The sequence below is a fragment of the Triturus cristatus genome, chromosome 8 (genome assembly GCF_964204655.1).
Source record: "Triturus cristatus chromosome 8, aTriCri1.1, whole genome shotgun sequence".
Lineage (NCBI taxonomy): Eukaryota > Metazoa > Chordata > Amphibia > Caudata > Salamandridae > Triturus > Triturus cristatus.
Genome location: NC_140591.1, coordinates 267445651 through 267472958, shown reverse-complemented (window position 1 = coordinate 267472958; position 27308 = coordinate 267445651). Strand labels below are relative to the sequence as shown.

General features: G+C 43.1%; 1 protein-coding gene across 1 annotated transcript in view; it reads left to right on the top strand.

The window, feature by feature from the left end:
* The window catches only part of GUCY1A2 (guanylate cyclase 1 soluble subunit alpha 2), a 1089165-nt gene that overhangs the window by 1023601 nt on the left and 38256 nt on the right, over positions 1 to 27308 (top strand). Inside the window, exon 7 of the mRNA XM_085621484.1 lies at positions 3118 to 3272. Within this exon, the coding sequence (XP_085477610.1) occupies positions 3118 to 3272 (155 nt within the window). The remainder of the gene's footprint in view (positions 1 to 3117; positions 3273 to 27308) is intronic.

Here is a 27308-nt window from a genome sequence, read left to right as displayed (position 1 = left end):
AGTACCCCTCTGAACCCCCCATCAGAGCATCTAGATAGACACTCCTGCTGGGTGCCATGTTGTAGCACCCTGAGTGAGTAACCCACCCCATCTCCCACGCAAAAGCATAATAGTAGATCTCTCCAGCTTTAATTCAGCCTTTTCTCACTTTTCCCCCTCTCTCCTCACACTCTGCCTCTTCCCTCTCCCCCCTTCTCCCCCATCTTTCTTAAACCCCAAGGGTAGAGATTGATTGCAACATTTCTTGAGCTTCTTCGGGATTTGTAAAGATATGAAATTTGCCCTTTACTAAAACCCTAAGTTTAGACTGTTGGGCGATTGAAGGCAGCGCACCACGGTCCTTAAATAAATAGAGGAGTTTCAAAAATTTCTTTCAGCGCCTTGCAGCTTCAGCAGACATATCACAAAAGATTCAACAACATGGAACTTAATTCGTTGAAAATATTTATTTTTGGATGGCTTTGGAGAGTATCTGTTCCTTGATACGATAGTCAGCAAAATTGACCAAAATCGTCCTGGGCAAGTTTGAGTTTGGAAATGGATGAGCCAGTACCCTGTGGGCTTTTGTAATTGACAAGTCACCTGAAATTTCTGGTACCACATGATTTTTGACAAATGTCTCAACCCATCGCATCATTTGGGCCCCTTCGCAGACTTCTGATACACCAACCAGCCATAGATTAGAGTGGCACAAATGGTTTTCTAGTTCATCAATACTGTTTTGCAACAATGATTTGTCTTTCCGTGCTAGATCCGTCTGCTGCTGCAAGATAGCCATTCAATCTAAAAGCTGCGAAATTCTAGACTTGGCCTACTGCATACTAGCCGGGAAGCTTGCGACTGCTTCCTTGATTTTCGTCAGGCAAAGCTGCAGGGATGTGTTTAGATCTCGTATTTCATCCAGTATAAGATTTAGCATTGTTTTTAAGTCCCATTTCTAGACCTGCTGAATATTCGGTGCTAAGATAGGCAGCTGAATCCTAGAGTTTCTTTCCATTGTAGCCTGCAGTTGTATCCTGCTTGGATCTGGTAGGAAGGCCTGAGGTGACGGCTGCAGATCCAAGGTACTCTATTTAGGAAGATAGATCTTGGGGTTGCTTTCATTCACGGCTTGAGTTTGCACTTGTGAGGTTGCAACAACCCTTAGATCTATTACCGAAGGCTGAGCTCGCAACTGCAGACCCATTATGGCACTCTGCTGGATTTAGGAGAGCAGTATGTTTTGGGGAAGGGGCAATGGCTCCTGTATTTAGTGAATGATTATTCTGCTCGATAGTAACAGGCTCTGGAAGGATGGATGTTGTCACTTTAGGTTTTGAAAAAAGTTAATATTCTTCCGGCTTCCCTACAGCAATCGTGGAAGGATTGCATCGTACCTCAGTAGAGATGTCTTCCTCTTCTAGCCCCCCTGTGGATGCTGGCTTTAATGGTGGCTGGTGATCCTCTCCTTGCACCCGGCCTTCATTGAAGGATATGGTAAGCTCATTTTGAACAGGGTCCTGGAAAATATGCGGCAAGGCCATCTTATTACACCTGACCGCAGGTCCCTAAACCCCCAAATCTTTCTCCGAGCCTCAGGGGCTATTTACTGATGCTGACCCACAACGCGATTCTGGCTGCATTCAGCCCTTGCTGCAGCATATGCTGACTTCTAGTTTTAAGACTAGTGGCATCAATATTCATTATGCTTGAAAACTTGAGGTGCTTTCCCATGGCAGATAGTTTTTTAATCCTGTGGGTGAAATTCGATGGGTTGTGAGAAGGAGAGAACACCCAGCTATGCACTACCAGGGCACCTTTCTAACTATAGCACCCTTGAATGGCAACCCTTGGTGTGAAACCTGGTTTATGCTCCCTACAGCCTTGTAGATCCTCAAGTTTGCAGCAAAAACAAAAAATAAAAAAATAAAAACACCATCAAGGTGCTTTCCAGACCTTTCAGCGGCTATGGTCTCTAAGTCAGCCTTTAAGATATAGTCCATGCCACCTTCCCAGTCTGCTAGCCATATTGATGAGCAGGAAGAGTATCAACCTTTCACCATCAGATTTGAAGGGAGAATCAGCACTTGGACAATCCAGAGATGCCAGGAGCCAGCCAGCACCCAAAAGGGCGAGAGAAAAGAAGAGGACAGAGGAATAAAAAAAGTTTCTAAAGACGGCCAGTCACAGCGAAGTTGCCTATTCCAGGCGCAGAAACATCCAGCCTCAAGCAGCTACATACCATCAGCCAATATTTTTTTTTATTCTCCTTCTCCTTTATTTTTTTTTAACTAGCCACGGCTGTAGAGAGGCCCTGGCCGGGAATCCGTGGAACAGCAAGCCAGCGTCATGCCAGAAGCCGCAAAGCCATGGGGAGTTGTGGGATGGGGGTGGAGCGGCTCAACTAGCGGCAGCTCATGAGCGTGGGTTCGCGTGTACTGTTTCTTCTCTTCTCACGTTGAAATAGAGACATATCTAAAAGATAATATGTGTAATCTTTTCCCTTTAGCACAGAGAAGAAAACAGGAATGGAGACCTCATGGCTGAGGGACCGTGAATCTAAATGAATAGGTTTGTGTGAGTGATGCTAATATGTAACAGGAAGGAAGAGTCCAGGGATTATGAATGTGGAGGATCAAAAAAGTGAGAATACTGTGGGAGCTGATCAAAGAAGAGCCTGGATAAGAAAAGATGCTAAGTGAAAAGGAGAATAATTGTGTAGAGGAGCTTGTCTTTCAGCCTTATATGAGGTATAGAAAATATTTAGCAATAAAGTGTACTGCCAGTATTATATCCACAGGATCTGTTGGGATCTGCCTCCAGGCTGGATCCTTTGTCTAGTGGCAAAGCGGTTGAGTTAAAAAGCGATTATCCTAGGTTTGAATCTTAATCTTGGCACCTGCTGAAAATATTGTGATTCTGGGCAAATCACCAATTGTAATTGTGTAATATGAATATTTAAATCCCAAATTGTTGCATGTGATTTTGGATCAAAATTCAACATCCCCCACAATTTCAGTGCTGTGTTGCTCACAGCGAGGTTTGCCCTTTATAAACTGATTCATACATTTTAAACAATATCAAGAGCATAAGATTTACTCTGGATTAGATGGCCAATGAGTGTGTTTTTCCTTTCAGATGAGGATTGGGATTCACTCTGGGTCTGTCCTGGCTGGAGTTGTCGGTGTCCAGATGCCACGGTATTGCCTCTTTGGGAACAATGTCACGCTTGCCGGCAAGTTCGAGTCAGGAAGTCACCCCCGTCGAATCAATGTCAGCCCAACTACATACCAGTAAGTCCTAACCATTACAGGATTATTTCAATGCATCACATTCCAAAAGGGAATTGTTCATTGTATTGGTGATCAGTATTCTTTAGTAGTCAAGAAATTGATGCTTACATGCTTATTCCAAAGTGATTAAATTAATAGATTTTATTTAAAATATATTGAGTTTATCACAAACAAAACAAACGTCCGTCTTGATTGACATAGTACCAAACCATGCTGATTTTTTTTTATGCCAGCATTTGAGTGAGAAATAATGCAATGATATAAAATACAAAAATATACCAAGCTGAAGATGAGAAAACGTGATACGGTCCTGATGTTTGAAAATGCAATTAAGGAAATATATCCATGTGGATAATTTCTAAAAGTGAGAAATGAAAAACTATAACCTATTGTAGTCTCGCAATATTCCAGCTTCACTCAAGTGAACACAGATTTTTTGAGAATTTCACCTTCACAAGCTGTTATTTTCATGGTACACAGCCAATATCACAATCACCCTACACGACTTTTACCAAACCGTCTTCATCAAAAGCTGTTATTACGAATTCATTAATAAAATAGTCGTACCAAAAGTCCAGAAGTGTTTGACATACAGAGGTAGCCACCATCTTGAAGCCTTCCTACACAGATAACAAGCCCTCTAGAAGCCCCTTTACCTTTATTGCTATATGACTAAATATTCACATAATACCCCATTAATGCCCCGTGTGCGTACTTTGCGTTTAAATAATGTCATTTAAAATCAGATTCACATGATTTTACGACTTTCTGGTCAACTATTTTTTTGGGTATCAACTCTTTCTGTATCGGCTATGTGTCAACCCACAGAGCTATTAGGGTTAGCCCAATCTGTCATATCTGCAATTATTTTATTATTGTGAAAATGTAAATGCACGACAGGGGGCATTATTTTCTCTAAATGCGACTTGCATAGACGTTAGCCATATTTAAACCTACATTGTTAGCCAGTGTTTTCTTTCAATAGCAGGTACTTCTGGCAAACATTTTAAATATAAAAATTCTCATTATAATTAACCCTGAGCGTAGTTTGTGTAGTAGCACTGCGCGTAGCTACGTGAAGTGCACTTCATACTACGCAAGCTACGCGTTGCTACGCGAACTGCGTAGTGCACTGTGCAAAATGCTGTTCGCACTGATTGCACAGTGCTGGATGCATGTCCACACTGTGCAATCATTGCAAACCGCATCTCGCACAGTCGTTTTCTGCCGCTCAATTAGATTTGTACTCAAGCGGCAGCTTTCTCAACGCGGACTGGTAGTTTCTCATCGCGAGGGGTCGTGAGCATTTGCGTCCTCTCGCAATGAGAAACCTGACCTCCCCGCGTTGAGAATTTCACCGGGAGGTTTATTTTCCACGCTCGCAATCGGCAACTTGATGTTGTTGATCGCGAACAAGGAAAAAGTCTCGCTGGGATGTTATTTTGCTCGCTCGTGGTCGCCAACTTGACGTTGAGGACCGCGAGCAAGCAAAAAATGCCAGCTACGCTACGCGTTTTTGCACTGTGCTACGTGCAATTTGCGTAGCATGTAGTTGCGCAAACTACGCGAGCGTAGCGTAGTCCTACGCCCAGGGTTGATTATAATCTCAGATCGCACTAATATATAACGTGGTGCTCCTGAGATGTAAGCTTGTAACCTATTCTTGTTGCTTATCTGGTTCATATCAAAATTTGGTGTAATGCAGGTCTCAGAACCTTGTTCTGATAAGTTGAAGGAAACAGTATTTCCACTTTAGTATTTTCGCCTCTGGTTCAATGAAGAGGCTTAAGAGTGATAAATAAAACTGCTCAATCTAATACATTTTAGACATGTAAATTCCTGTGATTAGTACTCACCTTCATTTACATTGTACACAAATTAATCTTGGCCATGGTCAGAATGGCATGGTCCTGTAAGACCCCCTTTGAAGCCCAGTTGCAGTTCAATGTGGACCTCCTTTGTGGGGTACAGCTTGAGCCCCTATAAACAACAAGCTTGAGGCTCACATCTTGATACTTCTTGTCAACTTAGGGCGACTCATTAAGACAATAAAAGAGTTAACTATTTAAAATGTTTGAGACAATGACCTTCACTATTGAGTAATATTCCAATAGTTAGTGCTTCATTCAACATTGGTCAAATAAGCTCTTCTGATCCAATACAGAAAGGGCCCAACCAACCCCAAATCAAGCATGGCAAGCACAAAATAAGCCACCCAGCAGAAGATGCTGGGTCATACGTGCTGCACACAAAAACATAGGCAGCATAATTGTTTTATTGCGTGTTATGCCCAAAGACCACAACAATCAAGAGATGCTTCAACTTTGCTTTGTGACCATTATGAAAACCTCTTGGTGGCATTCCATTATCATCATTTAATTGGTTGTTTTTATCTCCAATACTGAATGGCAATATTAACACACAAGAGTTCACAATTATTGTGGTAAAAGGTATATATCCCTCTATTTGCTTAATTTGTATGTCTCCTCCACATTTTCTCTGGGGATTGCTTTGTCCCTTAGGATTTACTTCCAGAGGCAAGCAGGGGTATTCTTAGTGAAACCTTCTTGCACTGAGGGAGATCAGTGACCTCTTGCATCAAGATTATTACTTCTCTCCAACAGAACCTACCTGCCACTCTATCCTAGAGGCATCATATACATTTAGGAGATAATAAACCCTTGTCTTGTAGCTGAAACTGAATCAAACTCAGCAAAATAGTGACTCAGACTACAGACTGCCTTGTTGTACCTCAACATTCAGTCATGGCTTTGTATTTATTTTTGTTTACGCTTGAATTTATTTTATTTTACATTCATATATAGTGCACTGAACCATATGGTATGTGCATGCTGTAAACTTCAACAACATGATGGATGTCATAATACAGGGAACATAATTAAGAACAATACGCTATGAATATCCATGAACCATGGAACCACACAGTATCAGAATGATGTACATTTAAACAACATAAAGTATGGGATTTTACGGAGAAAGAGTTTAACAAGCAATGTGACTGATATGTATAAGCCAGGAATCCCTCAGAAAGATAGATACAAAGGGCACTCTAGTCAATTGAGCAGGAGGTGAAGAAATTTGAGGTGTATCGTACACTGAACGTTAAGCGTGATAAAGAAGTGTTATAAGAGTACAAATATGCTACTTTGGATGTAGTATAAAGAGGTAGATTAAGGATTCTGTATATCTCAAGTAAGTGGTAGGGGAGTTCAATATTACTGGTGCCACTCCTAACAATGATAGTCTAGCATCTTTTGTTGTTTCAAGTGTTAAGTTATGCATGTTTTTCAATTTTCTGGTAGTTCCAGCAATCTTGAGTGCCCTATGAAGGTAGCAAAGATGGTGCAAATGTAAAGCTTTGTAGACAATGCAGATCATCTCGAATGTTATTGTGGCTGCCAAAAATAACCAATGTAAATCTCGGAGAACTGCCTTAGATCATCATAGAAGCAGAATGGAGGATGGCTATAAAGGGTACTAGATCTGATAATGCCTGAATCACGAATCAACTGTCATTTGTGGGTAAAAAAGTTTAGAACAGCTCTGGCTTTAACTGGAACCTTTTAGATTTGTGTTGAAATGGTCAGGCTTGGATTCAGCAAAATTCCTCAGTTTTCAGATTTTGATTTTAAAGTTAGGTCTTCAGTTCTGAAGCATACACATATATACAACACATAGATAAGCAGTGCTTCAGAATTATCACAGCAAGAGCATCAAATATCTTGAGTTAAATATTTATGTCATCCAAGTATTGGTGGACGGCCACACCTGTTCCTTCTACCAAGACTCTGAGAGGCCGAGATTACAGGGTGTACATTAGAGGAGTTATTATTGAGACCAAAAGAGTATCTTTTAAGGTAAACCCACATGACATTAAAAGGCGGTTACATTTGGTGTGGTGGAAAGCAACTATACAACTGAAGAAGTGGGAGAGAATAATTTTAGCTTGGTATTTTCATTCTCCGAAACCAGATAACTAGAAAATAATAGGGGATGAAGAGATTGCTAGAATTTATACTTGCCATGAGAAAAGAATGTTCATTGAATCACATTGCTGATACTAGCCCCACCAAGAGTTAGCTTGTAAAGTTGGCATGGGCTTTCGTGCCGTTTGGATCCCTTGCAGGGGGAGCATGTTAAATCTAGCACAGTTCCCTTCAATCATTTAGTGCGGTGGAGAATCGGAAGCAGAGCTTCTTGATACTGCTATGGAAATGCCTGGATTAAAACTGTGTAAGGTTCACCTAACTTAAGTTTCATCTTTGTCACCCTATGAAAACCATAAAAAAGTGGTGGTGTATTATTTTGAGAGCACCAACCATTTTTTGTGAAATAACATTACGTGCCATGTGAATGTATTCAGTTTGTAATATTGAACTGTTACCCTATGAGGAGGCACCAGAAGGCATACGCCTGCCTGGAATCTGTTGCAATAAATGTGGAGGTGTGAGGAGTCAAAAGTCCTAATTTTACTGTTAGTGATTGCTAACCAATGGGTTTCCCCTTATTTTTAACTGCTGTTAGTTACCTGCCTGTCAGTTGTGGACCCTAGTCAATGTTAGTGGGAGTGCAATGAGGGAAACAGTAATTAACAGCTGTTAACACTCAATAACATCTGGGCAGTAAGATTGTTTGCAATCACCCAATCAACTCAAAAGAAACAGACCAGCTAGCAAAATATCCCTGTCTGCTTTATATCATAATTTCACAATCTCACTGACTGTATTTCACAGAGAAACAATGTTGATTAATGCTACCATTCTAAGTACACTTTGACATTTTTATTAAAATGAAGGGGTAGAGTCACCAAGAGACAAGAGTGGTACACTGTAAGAGCCTGAAAAAGAAGCAATCAAAACAACATATGAAGATGCCAAAATGATGACACTTACACTGACTGGCTGTAATAAATTGGACCTCACCCACCTCCAAAAAATAATCACAGTCCATGTCCGTGTATTCCACAAAAGTCACTAAATAAAATTGTGCTTATCCCTTTGGTAGCAGAAATAAAGTAAACATACAACACATGAAAAATCGAATGTAAAAAGATTGTACATTTTAATAAATTTAGCGATAGCAGAAAAAATCTAATAAGTTGAACCACAGTTATGAATTTTTAAATTGTAAGGTTCAAAATAGCTTCAAAAAGCATTAGGCACCAACCATGGCTATCTGGTCACACTCAATCAGGCCACAGTTAAAAATGATGGAGCACAAGTCAGTTATGGGGACCAGGTTCGTCCTGGTGAAAAGTTCTACCTTCAGACTTAGTCTCTAGAATAGAAGTTAAAATCTCTTAGTGGGGCAAGCAGGCTATGGCCGAAGCAGGCTCTAGATAGCCGCTGTACAAGGTTTCAGTAAGGCCATTTGACTTTTGGCAGGACAGCGCAGAGCAGGAAAAAATAAAATTTCATATCCAGAGAAGGTCCCTCACCAGCTGGATACCTTTTGCACTTGCATCTGGTGGAGTTTTCTACCTTTAACTTAGTCACTTTTTTGGAGCTTAAATTCTTCCAGCAGAGCAAGCCTGCAGATTGTAGTCGAATAGAGCCCTATGAGGCCGCACATCTTTTCCATGAAATCCTGCTGGACCTGATTTGCTGCTGAGGAAAAGAACATAGTCAGAACCAGAAGTGGTCATAACATCCCTCCTTGGACAGGCCAAAGAGGTTGTGACTCTTAAAGTTAATTAGCTAAGTCACTCAAAAGGTTTGCACATATTTGTTGCACACCAAATACTCTTCAAGATGCACTAGAGAAAAAGAACCAACTTCAGTATTTTAAAGACCAAACCTTATCTATATTCTCTTGTTATGCAAATAGCAAAGTTATTGCTACATATGACCATATATCAATAGATGGTCACTCTAGGAAATAGTGCAAAAAAAGTGCTCATGTGTGAGGTGAGTGAGAGAAGGGGAAATCCAAAAGAAAAAAATTAAAGAACACAATATCATAATTTTTCAGTAGACACTAGCTGAGACGATGTTGAGGTCAGTAAACCAGTGTGAATGGGCCTGTCAATTTTGTTTTATTCTTCAATGTCCATTTAGCAGAATGGTGCCGGAATGTTCAGAATGCATCATTTAATTTTGAGGAGGGACGCTACAATGTAATACAGGCCCTAGGGTCAAGGGTCTTGACGTTTCGACCGGACTGAACATGTAGAGGATAACTTAAAACCTCCATTTGCGGGTCTTCATCAGGACAAAAGGGTACGTAAGAGACAACCGGTAGCAGGTGCCTAATTTGGCAGACCAGGTCACAGCTCCCAATATTGAGTGGTCACTACAAGTCTTCTCCTCCCCAGCCTGCCAGCTACCATGACATTGTTGGATACCCCTGGTCCTTTGTTCATGCCACCAGTATTTGCACCACATCCTACTGAATGCCTAATTGAATATTCAACCTACTCCACATATTTGTGGTGACCACTCATTATTGGGAGCTGTGACGTGGTGTGCCAAATTTGGCGCCTGCTACCGGTTGACTCTTATGCAGAAGAAGGTAGAAAATTTGGTGGTGCTAAGCCAGGTGACTACTCATGTAGGTGCTAGTTGTCAGGTACTAAGAACGAGGGGTAGGGGCCGTTATGGTAATGTCTGGTGTGTGTTCCAAGATATAAGAAGGCAAATCTAAGCTGGGAACAGAGTGTTTAAGGAGAAAGATTCTGATCTGTGATTTTTGGAACTTTACTTTGAATGATTCTACCTAATGGACCCTCACTCACTGTAAAGTTTGACTAAAAGTGGATTTGATCTGTAACATCCAGTTCCCACCTTTTAACGCAAGGTCCACTGCTGAGTCAATTAGTTAAGAGGTCTAGCACAAGTTCTGCATCAATCCTGATTCATAGTTCTCACAATATCAATTAACAATTTGCCTAGATTTCTATGTGCATTTCCAGGGGAATTCTTGTGATATTTTAAAATAAGGAATCTTTACAAATATCACATCAATCAATTTGTTGATGTCCAACATTATACATATTCTTTTGGATTGACCATGCAGTCCATGTCAACATGTATCTTTTAATCTCTTGGTGATTTTCTAAAGGGCCTAAAAGTTCTGGGGCCCCAGAGGACCAGCAGAAAGCTGCAAATGACAGTGGTTATCATATTTTGCGATGAAAGAGCCAGGCCTTCAGTCTTTTATGAAAGGACATATGGTCAGCAGTAAGACCAAAACAAGGAGCACAATGAGTAGTGGGTGTAGTAGCCAGGTCTGAGAAGGGATTGCCTTCTTTGAAATGACTGCAGAAATGAAGCACAAAGAGCGGACATCTAGAGGCAGACATGTCCTACTCATGTGATACTGAAAACAGTAGCAACAGTCCCCGATTGCACTGTGTGATTGATCATTCCAGGATATGGGACTTTATTCAGAGTTTGGCAGACAGGGCAAAAATGTGGTGGAGTATCCTGCCTGCAAAACTTGTAGTTCCCCTGCTCTCTACAGAGGAGAGGGAACCATCTTGTTTCCACTAGCTAAGGCTTTGCTGGTTTCACAAATGGAAACCTTCGCCTTGAGGCTCGACACACATTGAACACCAGTTAAAGTACCTCAGAGTGTCTGCCTATTGAAGACGGACCCTGCTATAATTTGTTTCCTGATTGGGACCACCAGGGAATACCTGAAGGTAAAATAAATAAATGACCTCCTTAAACAGAGAGAAAATTCCTAGCATGTTGAGGGCAATTGTTTTTGATTTTCGTGAACAAACTCCAGTTTTGTGAGTTTATTTTTGAAAAACAAACAACATTTCTGTGTGGGCACATTGAACATGTAGCCCAGACAGCAAAACTATGATGCTGCAAGTATGGGGGGTGGAGGTGCTGCAGCACCCCCCAAAATAACCCTGCTGGAGTTCAAAAGGAGAATGAGCAATAATTATTTCTTTAAAGACAAAGGTTAAATGTTAGGCTATGTCTTTTGACAAATTGCTGCTTATTCTTTTAACATGAACATGTGGTGTTAACTTTTCTTTTTCATACCATCAAGTTAGAGCATTTTTAAGGTAAACTGTCAGACAGTCTTGCTGAGGTACAAGGAGTGTGATAAGGCTGTAGAAGACCAGGGTTTTTCAAACATGCAACAAAGTTGAAATTTGTTTAATTGAACTTTATTAATCTTTAAAAATATATCAGCAGTTACTAAAGATTTAAGGAATAATTTTTCGGAAGTGTGAGAAAAACAAAGGCTTTAATAGGATCAAAATAAATGAATCCGCTTTACTTGGGGATATGCAAACAATAATTATTTGCTGAAACTAAATTTTCAGAAATCTTTACAAATATATGGTTTTATCAGTAAAGCTGCATGCAAAGATGTTGTTTTCTTTAAATGGTAATCTGTATTTAAGATTGAATTTGCAGCAGGACTATATGTAACAGCCTCCACCTCCAACGCTCCTCCTTCCACTGACCACCTCTCTCCGCCAACATCTCTTTAACATGGAGACTCCAAAATTCCATAACACTAGGATGTAAGACCCAACACATCTCTCCCCTTATAACTTAACATGAAAAAAATCTTCATAAAAACCCAACACATCCTCCCCGTATAACAAAAAATTTAAATAAATGTTCCAATAACATAAACAGAAAATAACGTAATACAAATCCAATTTTCAGCAAAAAGTGAAAACATATTGCAATTTAATAGAATAAAGAACAACTGACTGATCATCCTAACTCAGAATAAAATATTGCAATTTGTTTGGTAAAATCCTTCTTCTTGTGGATACTTTGCGTTACAGGCATCCTTTAATTTCTTCCTTACTCTTCACACTCGTTCTCCTTTCACACCTTCTGCTTCCATTGCAAATGTTTCCTCATTCATCTCATGAACTATGGCAACTCAGTCTGTGTTTCACAATTTGCCATATTCCCATTTCACCACACCCTTTCTCACATCCAACACCTTCTTAGGTGCTGAGAACTTGGACTCTCCCTTGGACACAATTCTTGAAATCTATATTCCCATATAATCTCCTACTGCTACCATAGACACCCTTCCTTGCTTGCCCACATATTTGTCCTGAGCTCACACTATTTATCTATTTACACCATCTACCTGGTGCAGGAACGCTTCCTCTCAATAATACAAAGGGTGACACACCTGTGTCCGCATTGAGTGAAGTGTGTTCAGCCCACTCTCATTTCCTCAACTCCAAATAATGGTTTAATTAATTGACTTTAGCCAACTGTATATTATCTTTGATAACTCTATTCAACTTCTCAACAAAACCCCTACTCCTTGAATAATATAACAAATTTTTGGTGCGTTTAATTCCCCAAAACTTCATAAACTCAGAAAATTGCATAGGCGTGAATTGACACCCATTGTCCATCAATATTTCATCAGGAATACCTTCCTTCTAAAAAAATGGACTCCAAAAACTCCATGACTTTTAAACTATGGGGAACCTTCATGAATGTTACTTCTGGCCAAAGGCTGTAGAAGTCTACGATGACTTTTCCATACTCCAACATTCCACTAGACAGAGCCATGGGACCAATGATATCAATGGCCAGTATGCTCCAAGCCTTATTAGGCACATCTATTGCTTCCACAGGACTAGGATTGGCACAATTTATATAATCCCTCACGTGTTCAACAATCCTGTCCAATCCTGTACATCAAACATTCTCTTGAATCCTTCTCTTCATCGCAAGCATACCTATGTGTCCCTCATAAGCTAAAACCATAGTTGTGTTCCTGCAAGCACCACTAGGAAATTTGCTTCACCTAACTTCACTTCGGATTTCCATCATGACCACCCTTGAAGGATGCCATCCCTTCCTTCTTTCATTTACTCTTCCAAATCACATACAGTAACACGTCACTCTCCAATATAGCACCTTCAGAATGACCTTCAACAGTACACACCAAATCCACTTCCACCTCAACTTCACCCAGTGCATCTCTTTCCTCATTTTGTTCACACACTGGAAGATAAGAAAAGCGATCCGTTAACAAATTCTTGGCTTCGGGTACATATTATACACAACAATCATATTCCTAGAGCCTGAACTCCCGTTTGGCAATTCTAGGAGTAGCACGTTCCCCACTTTTGGTGGTAAATAGTTGTACCAGGGGCTTGTAAGCGACTCGTACAGCGAAACATGTGCCCCATAAATACATTTTGAAATGAACTATGCCCAACCAGCATGCCAGAGCCTCTCTCTCAATTGCGGACTATGATGATTCAGTCCCTTTCAACCTTCTGGAAGCAAATGCAACCACACCACTATCTCATCTCTACATTCTGTCTGATGCATGAGAACAGCACCTAGTCCCTTCTGGCTCTCATCTGTCATGATTATGCTTTCATCTCGAGTATCAATGATTTCAAAGGAATGCATGGATTACCTCCTTTTTAATCAACTCTAACTTCTGATCACAAACCATACTCCATACAAATCTCACTTGTTTTTTTAGGTTTCTCATGATTTTTCCACACATCTGGGAATGTATTTTGTGTAAAACTTGATCAGACCCATAAAAGATCATATTTGATCCTTATTTTCAGGAGGAGGCATGCACTTTAACTGGAATAGACCTCTGGAGTTACATATGATGTCAAATGTCTGGAATCTGGATGCTGATTTTTTGATGATATGCTGAGGTCATATCAGCCAAACAAAAAATATTGCCCTCCTTTAAGGGGGACAACATCTCTGTGATGTTTGGGAGGGGGTGCCTATCAACTCATATCTGACCATTAAGGTCACAAAAATCCACACACAAATGAATTGATCCATTACCTTTGCTACCTAAAACAATAGGAGCAAACCAGTCTGAACATTCAAACGGTTGAATGACCCCATGCCCACATAATTTGTCCAATTCGTTCCTTAACTCGGCAAGCAAATCTAAGGGCACTCTTCTAATCTTGTGTGCTACTGGTCGTGCTTTGTCTACTGTGCTTATCTCATGCATGAAACCCTTGAATGTAAACAACTTTTCCTGAAATACTTCATGATGATCCTTTTCCCATGAATTTTTCTCCTTTACAGTAAGAATTTGTATGTACCCCTTCCTTAGTACAACTTGAGTCAGGTTTTTGGGATCCAACAATATCCCCAATTTCTTTTAATCATGCCAACCCAATAAACAAGCATCAACTGTTGCCACGTACACTACACCTCTCATGACACTGTTTTGAAAATTGAATGCAGCTTTAGATTCTCCCACTACATCTATAGGTATGCCTCCATAGCCTACAGGTTGAATTTCAAAGTCCCTCAATTGAATTCTATTGAAAGCCTCTTTCCATTTTTTCTCACTCAACATGAAAGGGGATCCTGAGTCCGTCATGGCTTTTACATCAATACCATTGATGTTTAGTGTGCAAAAGGTCTTTTTATTATGTTCATGGAAACAACCCACACAACCTCATTATTATCATCCATGGATCTATCCTTGACCGTTAATACCTCACCTTCATCACTACTGGAAGCCTCATCCTCACATACTTTGCTAGTTTCAACTCTGTAAATTTTGCTTTGTTGCATTCTATCTACGAATCTGCAAACCCTGTCAAAATGCCATTTTTGCATGTAGTTACCACATGACTGCTTTTTGGCAGGACACACACAGGCATTTTCCAAATGGGGTGTGCTTTCAAACCTATAAGACTCCAATTGTTTGAAGGGTTGTTTTTCGCTGGGCTTATCAGCCTCTTCTTTCTTTTTCCCTTTCTTGTATTTACTCTGCACAGCTAACACATTTTGAAGCTGAGATTTGGAATCCAATACTGTCATTTTTTCTATATACAAAATTGTACTTTCAATCCTAGTTGCTATTTTTACTGCTTTTTCTAACATTAGATTAGGTGTTGACAACAAAGTTTCTTGAATCTTTTTATTATTAGTTTTTCTCGGCCAGGTGATCCCTGATTATTTCTTCCTCAAAAGCTTTGTATTCACAAGATACCACCATCATTCTTAAAGCTCCAACAAAATTAGCAGCTGATTCTCCAGATATATGAATCCTTCTGTAAAATGTATGCCTCTGCTTGATGACAATTTATCATGCTTAAATGTTACTTCTAGAGACTTTATAGCGGATGCATATTCATCTGTGCCACTCTCACCTTGTTTACAATATTTTCCAACCGTCTGAACCGAATCAATGATGAAGAATGGCAATTTTATTTTTGTGGGTGAAAGTCTCACCTTCAAAAGCGTCAAGATGCACTTCAAAGAACACTTTTGATTGTTCCCAATCTGACTCAGGAGCCATTGTATTTGGTGAAACAACTGGAGATGGTACTATTGAATGCTGCATTTTAACAGTACCAAAAATACTCTGAATACTCTGGACAATGCTACAGACAAAAGACTACAAATTCTACTACCCGACTGTAGACTACAATATAAGAATAGTCTCTTATAATGCAATGATAATACAATTTAGGTAAAACCAGGTGTGCCTGTCACCGTGCATAATACTTATTCTTATTGATGATATTCTGCAAATTGGTGTGATTATCAACGATAGTGAGGCTTGAATACATGGAAGTGTGGTACATGGCAATAAATTCTGGTGTGCCTATCACCGCAAATCCAGGATATGACAGCATTCAGATTTGCAACAATGTACCTTAAATATGACTGGTGTGCCTGCCATCATATGTACAAAGCAATACCAAAGGAAATGATGGACGGAGTGTTGAACATTGCAAGCACTCACCCCCAGTCAACTGATCTGGGTTTAATCCATCACCGTTCTTTAGCCCACTCTGCCACCCCAGTTCAGACATGGCCATATGCAAATCAGTCTGACCCTGTGCCTCATGGGAACAGTCCAGCCCGAACTGCCAAGCCATGTCTTCCCTGGACCGGAAACAAGCTTCCTATGACTGGTTTCTGGCATTTCAGCCGTCTTCAGCCAGGCTTGCTTGAATCCAGTGGCAAAGTCCCTTGCTCACTTTGCCACTGGATTCAAGCAAGCCTGGCTGAAGACGGCTGAAATCCCAGAAACTGGTCCTAGGAAGCTTGTTTCCGGTCCAGGGAAGGCATGGCTTGGCAGTTCGGGCTGGACTGTTCCCATGAGGCACAGGGTCAGACTGATTTGCATATGGCCATGTCTGAACTGGGGTGGCAGAGTGGGCTAAAGAACGGTGATGGATCAAACCCAGATCTGTTGACTGAGTGTGAGTGTTTGATTGGTTCTGATGCTCCGTCCATCACCACCCCCTTTTGTACCATCATATGTACAGGCTTCCTCCACGTAGGTATTCTACTATATTGGTGAATCTTCACCGTGGCAAGGTTACCAAAATGTGGCAATACATTCTGGTGTGCATGTCACTGACTGTGAAGACTTGAAAGTGTGCATATCACTGCTAGAGCAACACGCAATACTAATGGGCCGATGTAAATAACAAAGGTGTGCACATCACTGAATTAACGCACGTATTTAGCCACGCAGTCTAGTTTCCTTTCTCTGACACGATCAGTGTAATAAAACATAAGGTTCAGGATCCACCCTCAAGCTGCTGTGTGCTTGAAATGCTTCGCGAACACAAATGGTGCATGCGGGGTAACCAATATCAACCACTTGAACTCAAAAGGTAAACATCAATTTGCAGTACATTGTTTTAGTGAGATTCAACATATCTGGACACCATATACTAATGCTGTATTTCGGTACTGGTAGTTGCGTTCAAGGAAGGGACTTCATAGGAATTACACAATGCTAGCACACTGGATGTAAATCGAGGTGCTTGTGGTGCATTTGTCCTGCTGGCAATGCTTCTACTCATCGCCAATACAAATATGCGGGTTTCTTCAACAGGTAATCGTTCTGCAAGATTGAATTTACAGCAGGACGATATGTAATAGCCTCCATCTCCAAAGCTCCTCTTTCAACTGACCAGCTCACTCCCCCAGCATTCCTACACCATGGAGACGCCAACATTCAATAGCACTGGGATGTAAAGACCAAACACAAATGTGCTGTCTTTAAAAGTAACAAACTTATGACAGTGTGCTCTCAAATCCACTACTGGCTTCACACCACACCCTTACCACTCTTCCACTAAATGGGCATAGCTCATAGCTATACTTATTCTCTGTGTGACGCTTGGATTTTTCACAATCCCTATGACTTCAGTGATGTTACCTACACCTCCATTACTCCATTCAGCACCACCATTTTGAAACTTGTTCCAGCACCACTGAGCAAAATGTCAACTCTTACAGGGGAGTCGTGTTGGCTCCTTGTAAGGCACAGAGACCTTCCCCTGCCTGGAGAAGATCTCTAAATATTTTTGGCTGTAGTCAGTGGTGTACTTCCAGTCTCTAGATGGGGGTCATATTCTGGAAATGATAAATCCTGAAATCAAAGTCATATTTAGGATATTAGAATGATATGCGGGGTTATTCATCCCGTTAGAAATGTACACAATCTGTGTTCTTTTGTGTAGTGTAAAAGCCATCAGAAGGCTGCTTCAAAGCTTTTTATGGGACATAGGGAAGAAAGAACAGAGTGAAGCACAGAGGGGAGCCCAGTGAGGTATATACATGTTCAAAGGGCTAGTATCTACACTGTGGAGTAGTCAGGTCTTCAGTGTTTTTTGTGAATTTCACACTGGAAAATGAACATTAGCATGCACATAGTTTTTCCAGCTACTCCACACTGAACCTAGCTCAGCCTCGTTAAGTGTGATTTTCTGTATAAACTGTTTCTTTCATTAATCACAAATTTCAGTTCCAACAGTTGTCTCCAACACTACACCATTTAGCTGTGAACCTGTGAAAATTGCACATATTAGTGATAATTACAGTTTGTAAAGGTATATGCGATAATGATTTTATTCAACACAACTAATTGTTTTTTTTCCCATCTTGGTGAAGAAATAAGGGTGTGCTGTTAATTATTTCTGCAATACTTTTAGATCCCTTAAACAAGCAGGCGTCTATTCCCTTTCCCAATTTACAGTCGCTCTTCCTTCGTAGAAGAGGTTTGTTAAACAAGTTGAGCAAATTCACTAAAAGATTTACTTTCTCAAAGATGGGATAGAGTAAGTGCTGGCTCTGGCAGTGCAGCCTTTGCAGCACTAAAGGGTTATTGCACTTCAGAATTGTCATTGATCAATGCAGTTTCCACATTACGAATCACAACATAAAAGGGGCGGCAAAGGGTTATAATGAGCTTCTTCCAGACAAACCCATTAATGCTTTGTGGCTACTAATACAGTTGCATGGCATTGAATAGTTACCAACTCTCCAGACACTTGGAGGGGGTGGATTCGATGAGCAGAGGAACTAAATATTTGCAAAGTGTGAGCTGTCAACAATCAACACTTTAAGCCACTGTGCATTTTAACATTGGGGTGTAGAAAGAGGGGAGGCGTATCCCTTGAATCACTGTTTCCTTCACCAATGTCCCTTTCACAATGCTAGTGCATTACCAAAGCTAAGATTTGCTGTGTTTTTTAAAAATTTTTACAGAGTTTTCTATAGCTCAAACTTGACCCGGTATCGGGTATCAGAGCGCTTTACATAGCACCAGTTGCGTTATATGAGGACACATTAATTTTGTTTTTGTTATGCACGGGAAAATTAAGTGATTTGCCCAGAATCACAAGATGTTCAGCGTCATTGCCGAGACTCGAACCCTGTTCCCAGACACAAGGTCGTTCGCCCTAGCCGTTAGGCCAACTCCTCTCCCCAAGGCCTCTCTTTATAACTGTGTATAGATCCAAATAATGACTCATTAATATTCAAGAAGTGGGCCATCTTTATTGTATGATGCTTCTCTATTGCATGCGATTTGCAGGGAACAGTATAGACCTCCTTGAAATATCGAATCCTCCTAGCTGCCCTCTTTTTACATTACACGGATATCTTAGTCTGACAACATACCGTCGTGGCTGGGAGGTTCCATTAATGGTCTACTACAAATTACCAGCCTAGCTCCATATGATAGCCTGGATTCTCAGTAGGGTCGAGACTCTCTCGCTCTTTCTCTCTGATGGTCGCATCCCTTCCTCCATTCCTTAGCATAAAGAGGTGGGGTCACTCTTTACCTCGTGGGGGCCTAACAACAACTATAACGAATGGGCACAGACTCTGTGTAACACTGGTACGGGGAAAGACCACGAGACAGTCCTTTTCCATTTATTTATATGCTCTGGCCACTCCTGGTCAGAGGGTGATACAATGTTGGGATGTCCTTCCGTGGCCAACTCCCCAGCATCTCAATATAATGGTCATTACATTCCTCCCCAACTGGTATCAAAATTGTTCCAAACGAAAATCAACAAATAAAGTCTTTGGCTGGGCGCTGGGTTCGGCCTCAGGTTGTATAGTTGCGAACTGGACCTGCAGCTTGTACTCTGACTGGTTGGGCTAGCTCCAGGGCTAGTGTTCCGCTCTTCACCCTCTGCTGGTGGGCTTGCAGGACTGTTAGGGGGACTGGCTAGATAGGGCCCTCCTGATGTAGGTGATGAGCTTCCCTCGGGCCATGCATTGCTAATATTGGCTTAGTTCACATCCGGTGGCTCTTGTCCAGGTTGTTCCTCTCTCCGGAACCATGACACATTCCTGGTGACTGTTTCTTCGCCACATTGGGCAGTGACAGCACTTCCATTCACATGTACTACGGTCCAGGTCCCCGGTTCGTAGGGTGTCTTGAACTTCCATCCTGCCTGACGGTTGCGAATCAGCACAAGACTCCCTGGTATGTGAAGCCGAGGCTTGGCTCTCCGCTTCTTGCAAGGTTGTCTGGGTCCTGCAGGCTTCGGTGTTGGCAGGCTGATAGGGTGTCAGGATCTAGTGTTCAGACATGGGGATAGTGTCTCATCTAGGCCTCGTGAGCATAAGGGACCATGGAGATCATTGAGTTGTGCAGTGGGGTGTACTACGATACTCGCGTAGGAATCGATAAAGTGCTGCATCTGGGTTGGTCTGCTCGGCCATGGCAATACTGAGGGTCTTATCCAGTGTGCGCATGAAGCGTTCTACTTCGCCATTGGCTTGGGGCCATTGTGGGGTGATGCGTCGGTTTCGTATGCCTAAGGATGTCAGCAGATCTCTGAATTCTCCTCCTTGAAAAGGGGGTCCATTGTCGTTCTTCAGTTCTTAAGGCAGTCCAATTAATGTGAATGCTTTCTCTAGGATGGGCGGGACTTGGTTGTAGATGGTGGAGTCGATCGCTTCAACTATTGGGTATTTGGAATAGCTGTCGATGAGCACTGTTGTCACACTCCCATCTGGGAAGCTCCCAAAGTCGAGGCTGACTTGGGACCAGGGACCAGGCATAGGATCTCCAGTGCTAATCGGTGCCGGGGGCTCCTGACTGCTGGTGATTTGGCAGGAGTGGCAGCTCCATATCAGGCTGTCGACTGCCTCTTCTATCCCTGGGAACCATATTTTCTCTCTCATTCACGATTTAATCTGGATGGCGCCTTGGTGTCCTCCATGGGCAAGGGTCGTCACTCTCTCTTGGAGGCTCTCGGGGATCACGATCCGTGACCCTCTTAGCACCAGGCCTTCGGCTGTCATGCTCAACTCATCTTGCACTCTCCACAGATTTCCAAGGCGTTCCTTTTCCGGCCCATGCCAGCTGTTGGCATCATGTAGGAAGTTTTCCCACGAACCTCGGAGAAGGTTTTCCACCACTCTGGTTAGGACCGAGTCATGTTTGGTGGCTGTGCTGATCTCTTCAATGGTGAGGGCGCGGGGCATGACCAAGGTGTCACCATTGCTGCATATTCTTCTGCGATTGTATCGTTGATTCCGCCTTCTGTAGAATGCGGCAGGTGTCATGAAAGGAAATCAGCTGCATTATTTGCTCCGGGATGATATTCCAACTCCATTTGGAAGTGTTGCAGCTATATTTCCCACCTTTCAATCCATGGTGGAAGATGCAGAGCTGTACCCTTGAATAATGGGATAAGCGGTTGGTGGTCGTGATTACCCGGAATGGATGACCGCTGATGTAGAGATGGAAATGATTGCATGCCCATCTTATTGCCAGCGCTTCTCTCTCGATCTAGGAGTACTGGGTCTCCATGGGTGTAAGGGCCTTGCTTGTGAAGGCGAGGAGTGCCCACTTGCCTGGTGCCACTTCTGCATGATCACCACTCCCAGTACAACTGGACTCGCATCCATGAGTAGTTCTGTATTCCTTGTGGCGTCGAAATATGCCATCGTGGTCTTGATAAGCAGGGCTTCCTTGACACTTTGGAATGCAGCTTCTTCTTCATTCTCCCACTTCCATGCAGCGTCTTTTTTGGTCAATGCCCGAATAAGTTCGGAAATCGTGGCTAGGCCGGGGATGAAGCGACCACAATATGTGGCAATCCCGCGGAAGCTGCGCACTTCAGACACGGTCTTCTGGGCTTGTGCCTGCTGTATGGCATGTGATTTCCAGGGATCCACTTGGACTTCTTCTTGGTTAAATATGTAGCCAAAGAATTCAATGGAATTTTAGAAAAAGTAACATTTGTCCTTATGGAGCGTCATGCCGTGTTCTGCCATTCGCTGCAGGGCTGCCTTGAGGTGCTTGTGGTGTTCTTCGATTGATGGGGAGTGGATTAAAATGTCATCACTGACGTTAAGTACCCCTTGTAGGCTTGACAGGGTCTCCTGGACTGCATCTTGGAATATATCTGCGGCAGATGATATGATGAAGTTGAGTCGTATGTAACAGCACAGCCTGATGTGTGTCAAGAGGTTGTCATGTACCGGCTCTCCTCAGCTAGCCTCAGTTGATGGTATTCAGCGTTAAGATCTAACTTGGAGAACCTTCTGGAGCCGTTGAGGTCAACTATAATATCCTCCATTGTACGCGTTATGTGCCTCTCTCTTTTAATTGCCTGGTTGGACAGGCGCATGTCGATACACAACCGTATCTTGCCTGGTTGTCTTGGATTCTCTGCGATTACCATAGGTGAGACCTAGGGCGTCAGACCAGTACATTTTCGATTACTCCTTCTTGCTCAAGGTTACTTAGTTCTTGTTTGACAAGGGGCCGAAGGTGGAATGGTATCCGCTGGTGGCAGAGTGCCCCTGGCTTGATAGATTAGTCAATATGGAGCTTGATAGGTGGTCTCTTCATGCATCCTAGTCCTGTGAAAAGGCATGGGAATAGCTTAAATATCTCTTCCGTTTGAAGGGCCTTGACTGCCCTGGTGAAGGTGACCAGGCCAAGGTCTTCTGCCGTGTGGCTTCCTACCAGCATGTCTGCCTCTCTGTCGACCAAGTGAAATGTGGTTGTGGTTTCATGGTCCTCTGCTTTCACTTTGACAGTCATCTTCCCTTTTAGGGGTAGCAGCGTTTGACTTCCATATTTTAATATTTTGACATTGGTTGGTTCTAGCTGAGGATGTGGTTGTAGCTGCTTATATTGTTGGGTGCCCATGACGTTGATGGATGCTCTGGGGTCTATTAGGGCAGTGATGCACGATCCTGCTATTTCTATTATGCACGTGAGCTGGGGGCGCCTCCTGCGCTTCAAATCACTGGCGAATGATATGAGGAAGCATTCTCCTTCATCGTCAGTGGACGAGTCTTTGAGGCAGTGGTGCAGTCATTGTGATCCTGTTTTCGCCCTTCGGTTTTCGTAGTCTTCTAGGGATAGTTGTTTCATGGACTTGACAGGCAGTCTCCTCCCACGGGTGCCTCTAGTTCTGGGTCCTCCTCTGCACGCCGTAGCAAAATGAATGAGGATCCCACATTTGGAACAGGTTCGCCCTTGTGAGAGGCAATCCTCTAGAGGGTGTTCCTCTTGTCTGCAGTATCCACACTTGGGCACAGATTCTGTTTTCGTCGGTGGTCTTCCTCTGCCGCCTTCTCTTCCTTGTATCCAGATTGCATCCGCTCGCTCAATTCTTAATGAAGTGGGTCTCTCAAAAAAAGAAAAAATGAGGTGGGTCTCACCGGTTGCTGCGTGATGGCGAGATCCATTGTGGTTGCCCTGGCATCCGACAGGTTGTGGGATCACGTTATGATGAGAATGTCTTCCAGCAAGATCCCTGGCAGGCGGAGGATGAGGCTCCTAAGGGTTTTGTTTCGACACCCTTGTATCACCTGTGCTCTTACTTCCTTGGCTTGGTCGTCTGCTGTGCATGTGCTGGCAAGTTCTCGTAATTGTGCATGGAACATGTCCATAGACTCTCCTTCTCTCTGTCAGGCTTAGCAGAGCTTGAACTGCTCTGAATCGGGGTTGAGTTGCTAGTCAAAGTGTGCATCTAGAGCTCTGACTGCAGCTTCATAGTCGTTGGTGGCGCCCGTGTTTGGCAGGTGTGCGAAGAGTTTGCAAAGAGTTTGTATATTTCCTCCCATGCGAAGTGTAGTAGCAACGACCTGTTGATGGTGTTGTCTGTCTCCCTTGTTGCGACAAAATAATTGTTCAGGCAGCTGATCCATATCTTTCATCTAGGGAAATCAGTGGCGGGGTCATCGAGCTCGCTAAACGCTGGCGGCGCATTAACTTGGGTATGTCGCATGGCTGGTGCACCAGGGGGTTGACCTGCTGGGGGCTCCTGCTGTGGGACTACCTGTGCTGCATTATCTGTCATGCCTGTTAGGCACTGTATACAGTGTGTAGTCTGGCCTGGGTGTGAAGGTGCCTCAAAGTGTCCTTAGCCCTCTGTGTCTCTGTGGTAGGGTTGTTTGTTTTCCCCTGTGTTTTGTGCCTTGGTTTGCAGCTGGTTAATTCTCTCCCCCTCTATTTTCTCTTTCCTCTCCTCGCATTGTTGCTCTTCAGCATGTGGGCTTTGGTGGTTGTGGGGACACGTGTATCCTCACTTGCACTGCAGCTGCTGTGCTTCTTCCCCTCACGGTGGAGATATGCTGCACCCCGGGGCTACAACGTGGTACCTGCACAGTGTGGGGCCTTCTTAGGTTGCTTCGGTTGGCGCACGGCAGGGTGTTTGCTTGTGCTGGGTCACGCGATATGCGGGGAGGAGTCGTGGAGCACCCTACATCCAAGCGGTTGAGTCCTCTTGTTCTCCTGCCGGTGTGCTGCTCCGGGCGGGGGACTGTGGTGCGGCATTTCCAGCACCTGTAGTCAACTCCGCGATCATGACAGGATGGCAATGCAGCCCCAGGCGGTCTCACCGCGCAGCGGTCCCTGCGCCGACATTTGGCTCTGGGTGTGAAAATGGTGCCGAGTGTGTATGTGAACCACCCTCGTCGCCAGTGTAAAGAGGTGGGGGGGTCACTCTTTATCTTGTGGGGGCCTTACAACAACTATAACAAATGGACACACACTCCATGTAGCACTGCTATGGGGAAAGACCACGAGACGGTCCTTTCCCATTTATTTATATCCTCTGGCCACGCCTGGATAGAGGGTGATACACTGTTGGTATTTCCTTCAGGGGCCAACTCCCCGGCCTGGTATCGCAATATCATGGTCATTACACTTAGCACTTTAATCTTGAGGAACTGCATAGTCACCCTTTCCCCCCTCCCTTCCCTTTCTTTTTTTTTCTTTCATTTTATTGAACAGATAAATTGAGGATCCGTCCTATAGATGTTTCATATTTACATGCAGTTTGTTAATGATGCATGTCCCAGCCTGCCGTACTACCACCCTCTGTCCTCTTTATGATGTTCTCAGCTTCCACTCCATACACACGTCACCCCCTTCAGACACCTCAATCATGTAGATACAGTACTTCTAGTTTGTTGCTTCCTAGAACTTGATGTCATGGAGTGTCAGGGTTATGAACTCTCTGCAAAATGATTTCAAAGTTCATGCAGCACTGCCTCGTTGGACGGCCCAGATCATTGTCTTGCACTAAACACATTTGATGACTGAACAGTCATAAGTGCTCTTTTTATTCCCCTGTCCATAAAATGATTGACAACTGGACAGGTTTCTCTGCGGTTCTTCATACATATGTTACCTCTATTTCCTATCAGCTCAGAATCTTACCCCTGACCACGGCTGTCAATTTTGGTAGGTTGCTTTCCCCGATCCCCACCTGGAAGTAACAAGTGTAAATGCTGGAAGCTGCGGTTTCCCAAACAACGTTTCTGGACTACATGGACATTTATCTCCAAGAGAATGCAGGGACTGGCGCTTCCTCTATGATTGAATGGTAAACATTAAAATTAGTTATAAGGGGCCTGTGCATCAAAAAGTATGGTTCACATTTTGTGAGTCCTCTCTTGGGATATTATTAACCTCGAATTCCATCCATGAGCTGGAACCTGTTATATTGTCCTCCCCTGATAAGGTTTACGATCTTGACCCAAGCCACTCATTCTGATAGTGGAAACACTTCAGTGCCATGAGTCCTCGGTCTATCATGCCAGGATCTACAGCAAAGTGCATAGGCCTAGCAAGCTTCTGCCACAGCTGTTTACCCTCAGCTCTGCTGAAACCACTCCTCTCTGCATCACCTTGGCTTCAGGAGAGACGAGTCACACCCAATCGGTCATCAGCAGTGCCTTCTACACCTATTATAGCACTCTGTATGGCGCAACACAGCTAGAACCTAGGATCATCCATATAGGACTTTGTTGCCTCTATATGGCTACGTCATTTGCCCTATGAGGCTCGACTCTCCATAGATGCTCCTATATCTCCATAGAAGACCTAATCCGTACTGGGCAAGCTGTCCAATGGGAATACCCTGGGATCAGATGGCCTACTGGTCACATTTTAAATCCTGCTCGCTCAACCTCTAGCTCTCAGATGGGCAACGCTGTGAAAATCCACATTCACTGCAGGCTCTCTTCTATCGACGAGGCCCTTATCTGCATGATGAGGCCCCAAAAGGACTCATCTGATATGGCTTCTTATTGCCCACTATCCATTTTGAACACCGATTATAAGATCTTAACTTAGATCCTCTGCCTGCAGATTACTGCTGGAACTACCAGGACTAATTCATGACATAAATCGGGGTTTATCCTGGATCACAACACCTCCCTTAATCATCGCCGATTATGGTATACCAAGGAAGAATTAGCAGATTTGTTCCCATCAGCCATGTGTATCTCACTTGATTTAGAGAAACCTTTGGAAGCAAATGCATAGGGTGCTGCAACTGTTTGGCGTAGACCCTATAGGCGAATGTTGATACAAATATTATACTTCAATCCCTCTGCCTGTGTAAAAATAGTAAAATGTATCTCACCCTTATGGGTAGGGCCACCTGGCAGGGCTGCCCCGTTTCACCTTTATTATTCGCTATGGCAAAAACCCTTGCCAGCCTAACTGCGACTCTTGGAGCACAATGGGGTATACTGATCCGTGACATTACCCATGCCATGTCTCTTAATGCAGATGGCATTCTGTTGTGTATACGAAACACAGGTGGCGGCACATCCTCCACTGCTCATATACTTAACGACTTTGCAGCAATCTCAGACCTTAAAGTGAACTGGGCAAGCACTTGTATTTTCCACCTACTACACATTTTGGTCTCTCCCACGGTCAGTGATGGGCCAATTAGCAGTGGTAAAGTTGCTAGTAATGCCTCTTTTATTGTATTATTTAGCAAACCTCTCACTGCATTTTTTGATGCCTTAACACATCCCTTATTGATCTGATTTGGGGAATGAGAAGTCCTCAAGTAACCCTCAATAGTCTAAAATTGCCCATGTTGGTGGGTGAGTTGGCCATCCTGGATTTCTAACATAATTACTTAGCCTTGCAGCACCAGTGAGTGCTTGCTGGTTCTCTGGGCACCTCCGGCCCGAGACGGGGTTTACCCTCAATGACTTTAAGTAGAGACTGCTACATTATTCTTTATTCCTCACCACTCACATATTCCACATTTTACAGAGCTACTTCAAATGGCCCTATCTTATCTAGCCAGAATCTGTAAGCTAACTAAAGTGGCAACACCCATTGCCCATTCTATCTCCCTGCTGGGCCTTCCCACTCATATGGGACGGTTATATACAGGACACCTCTGCCTGTAGAGGACCATGGGCTTGTTAGCACTAGGGGGTCTGTTTGTTACTGGCAAGATGCTTGACTTTTCGGCACTTATGGCGGATTACAGTCTCTCTCTGGGTCAATTCTTCACTT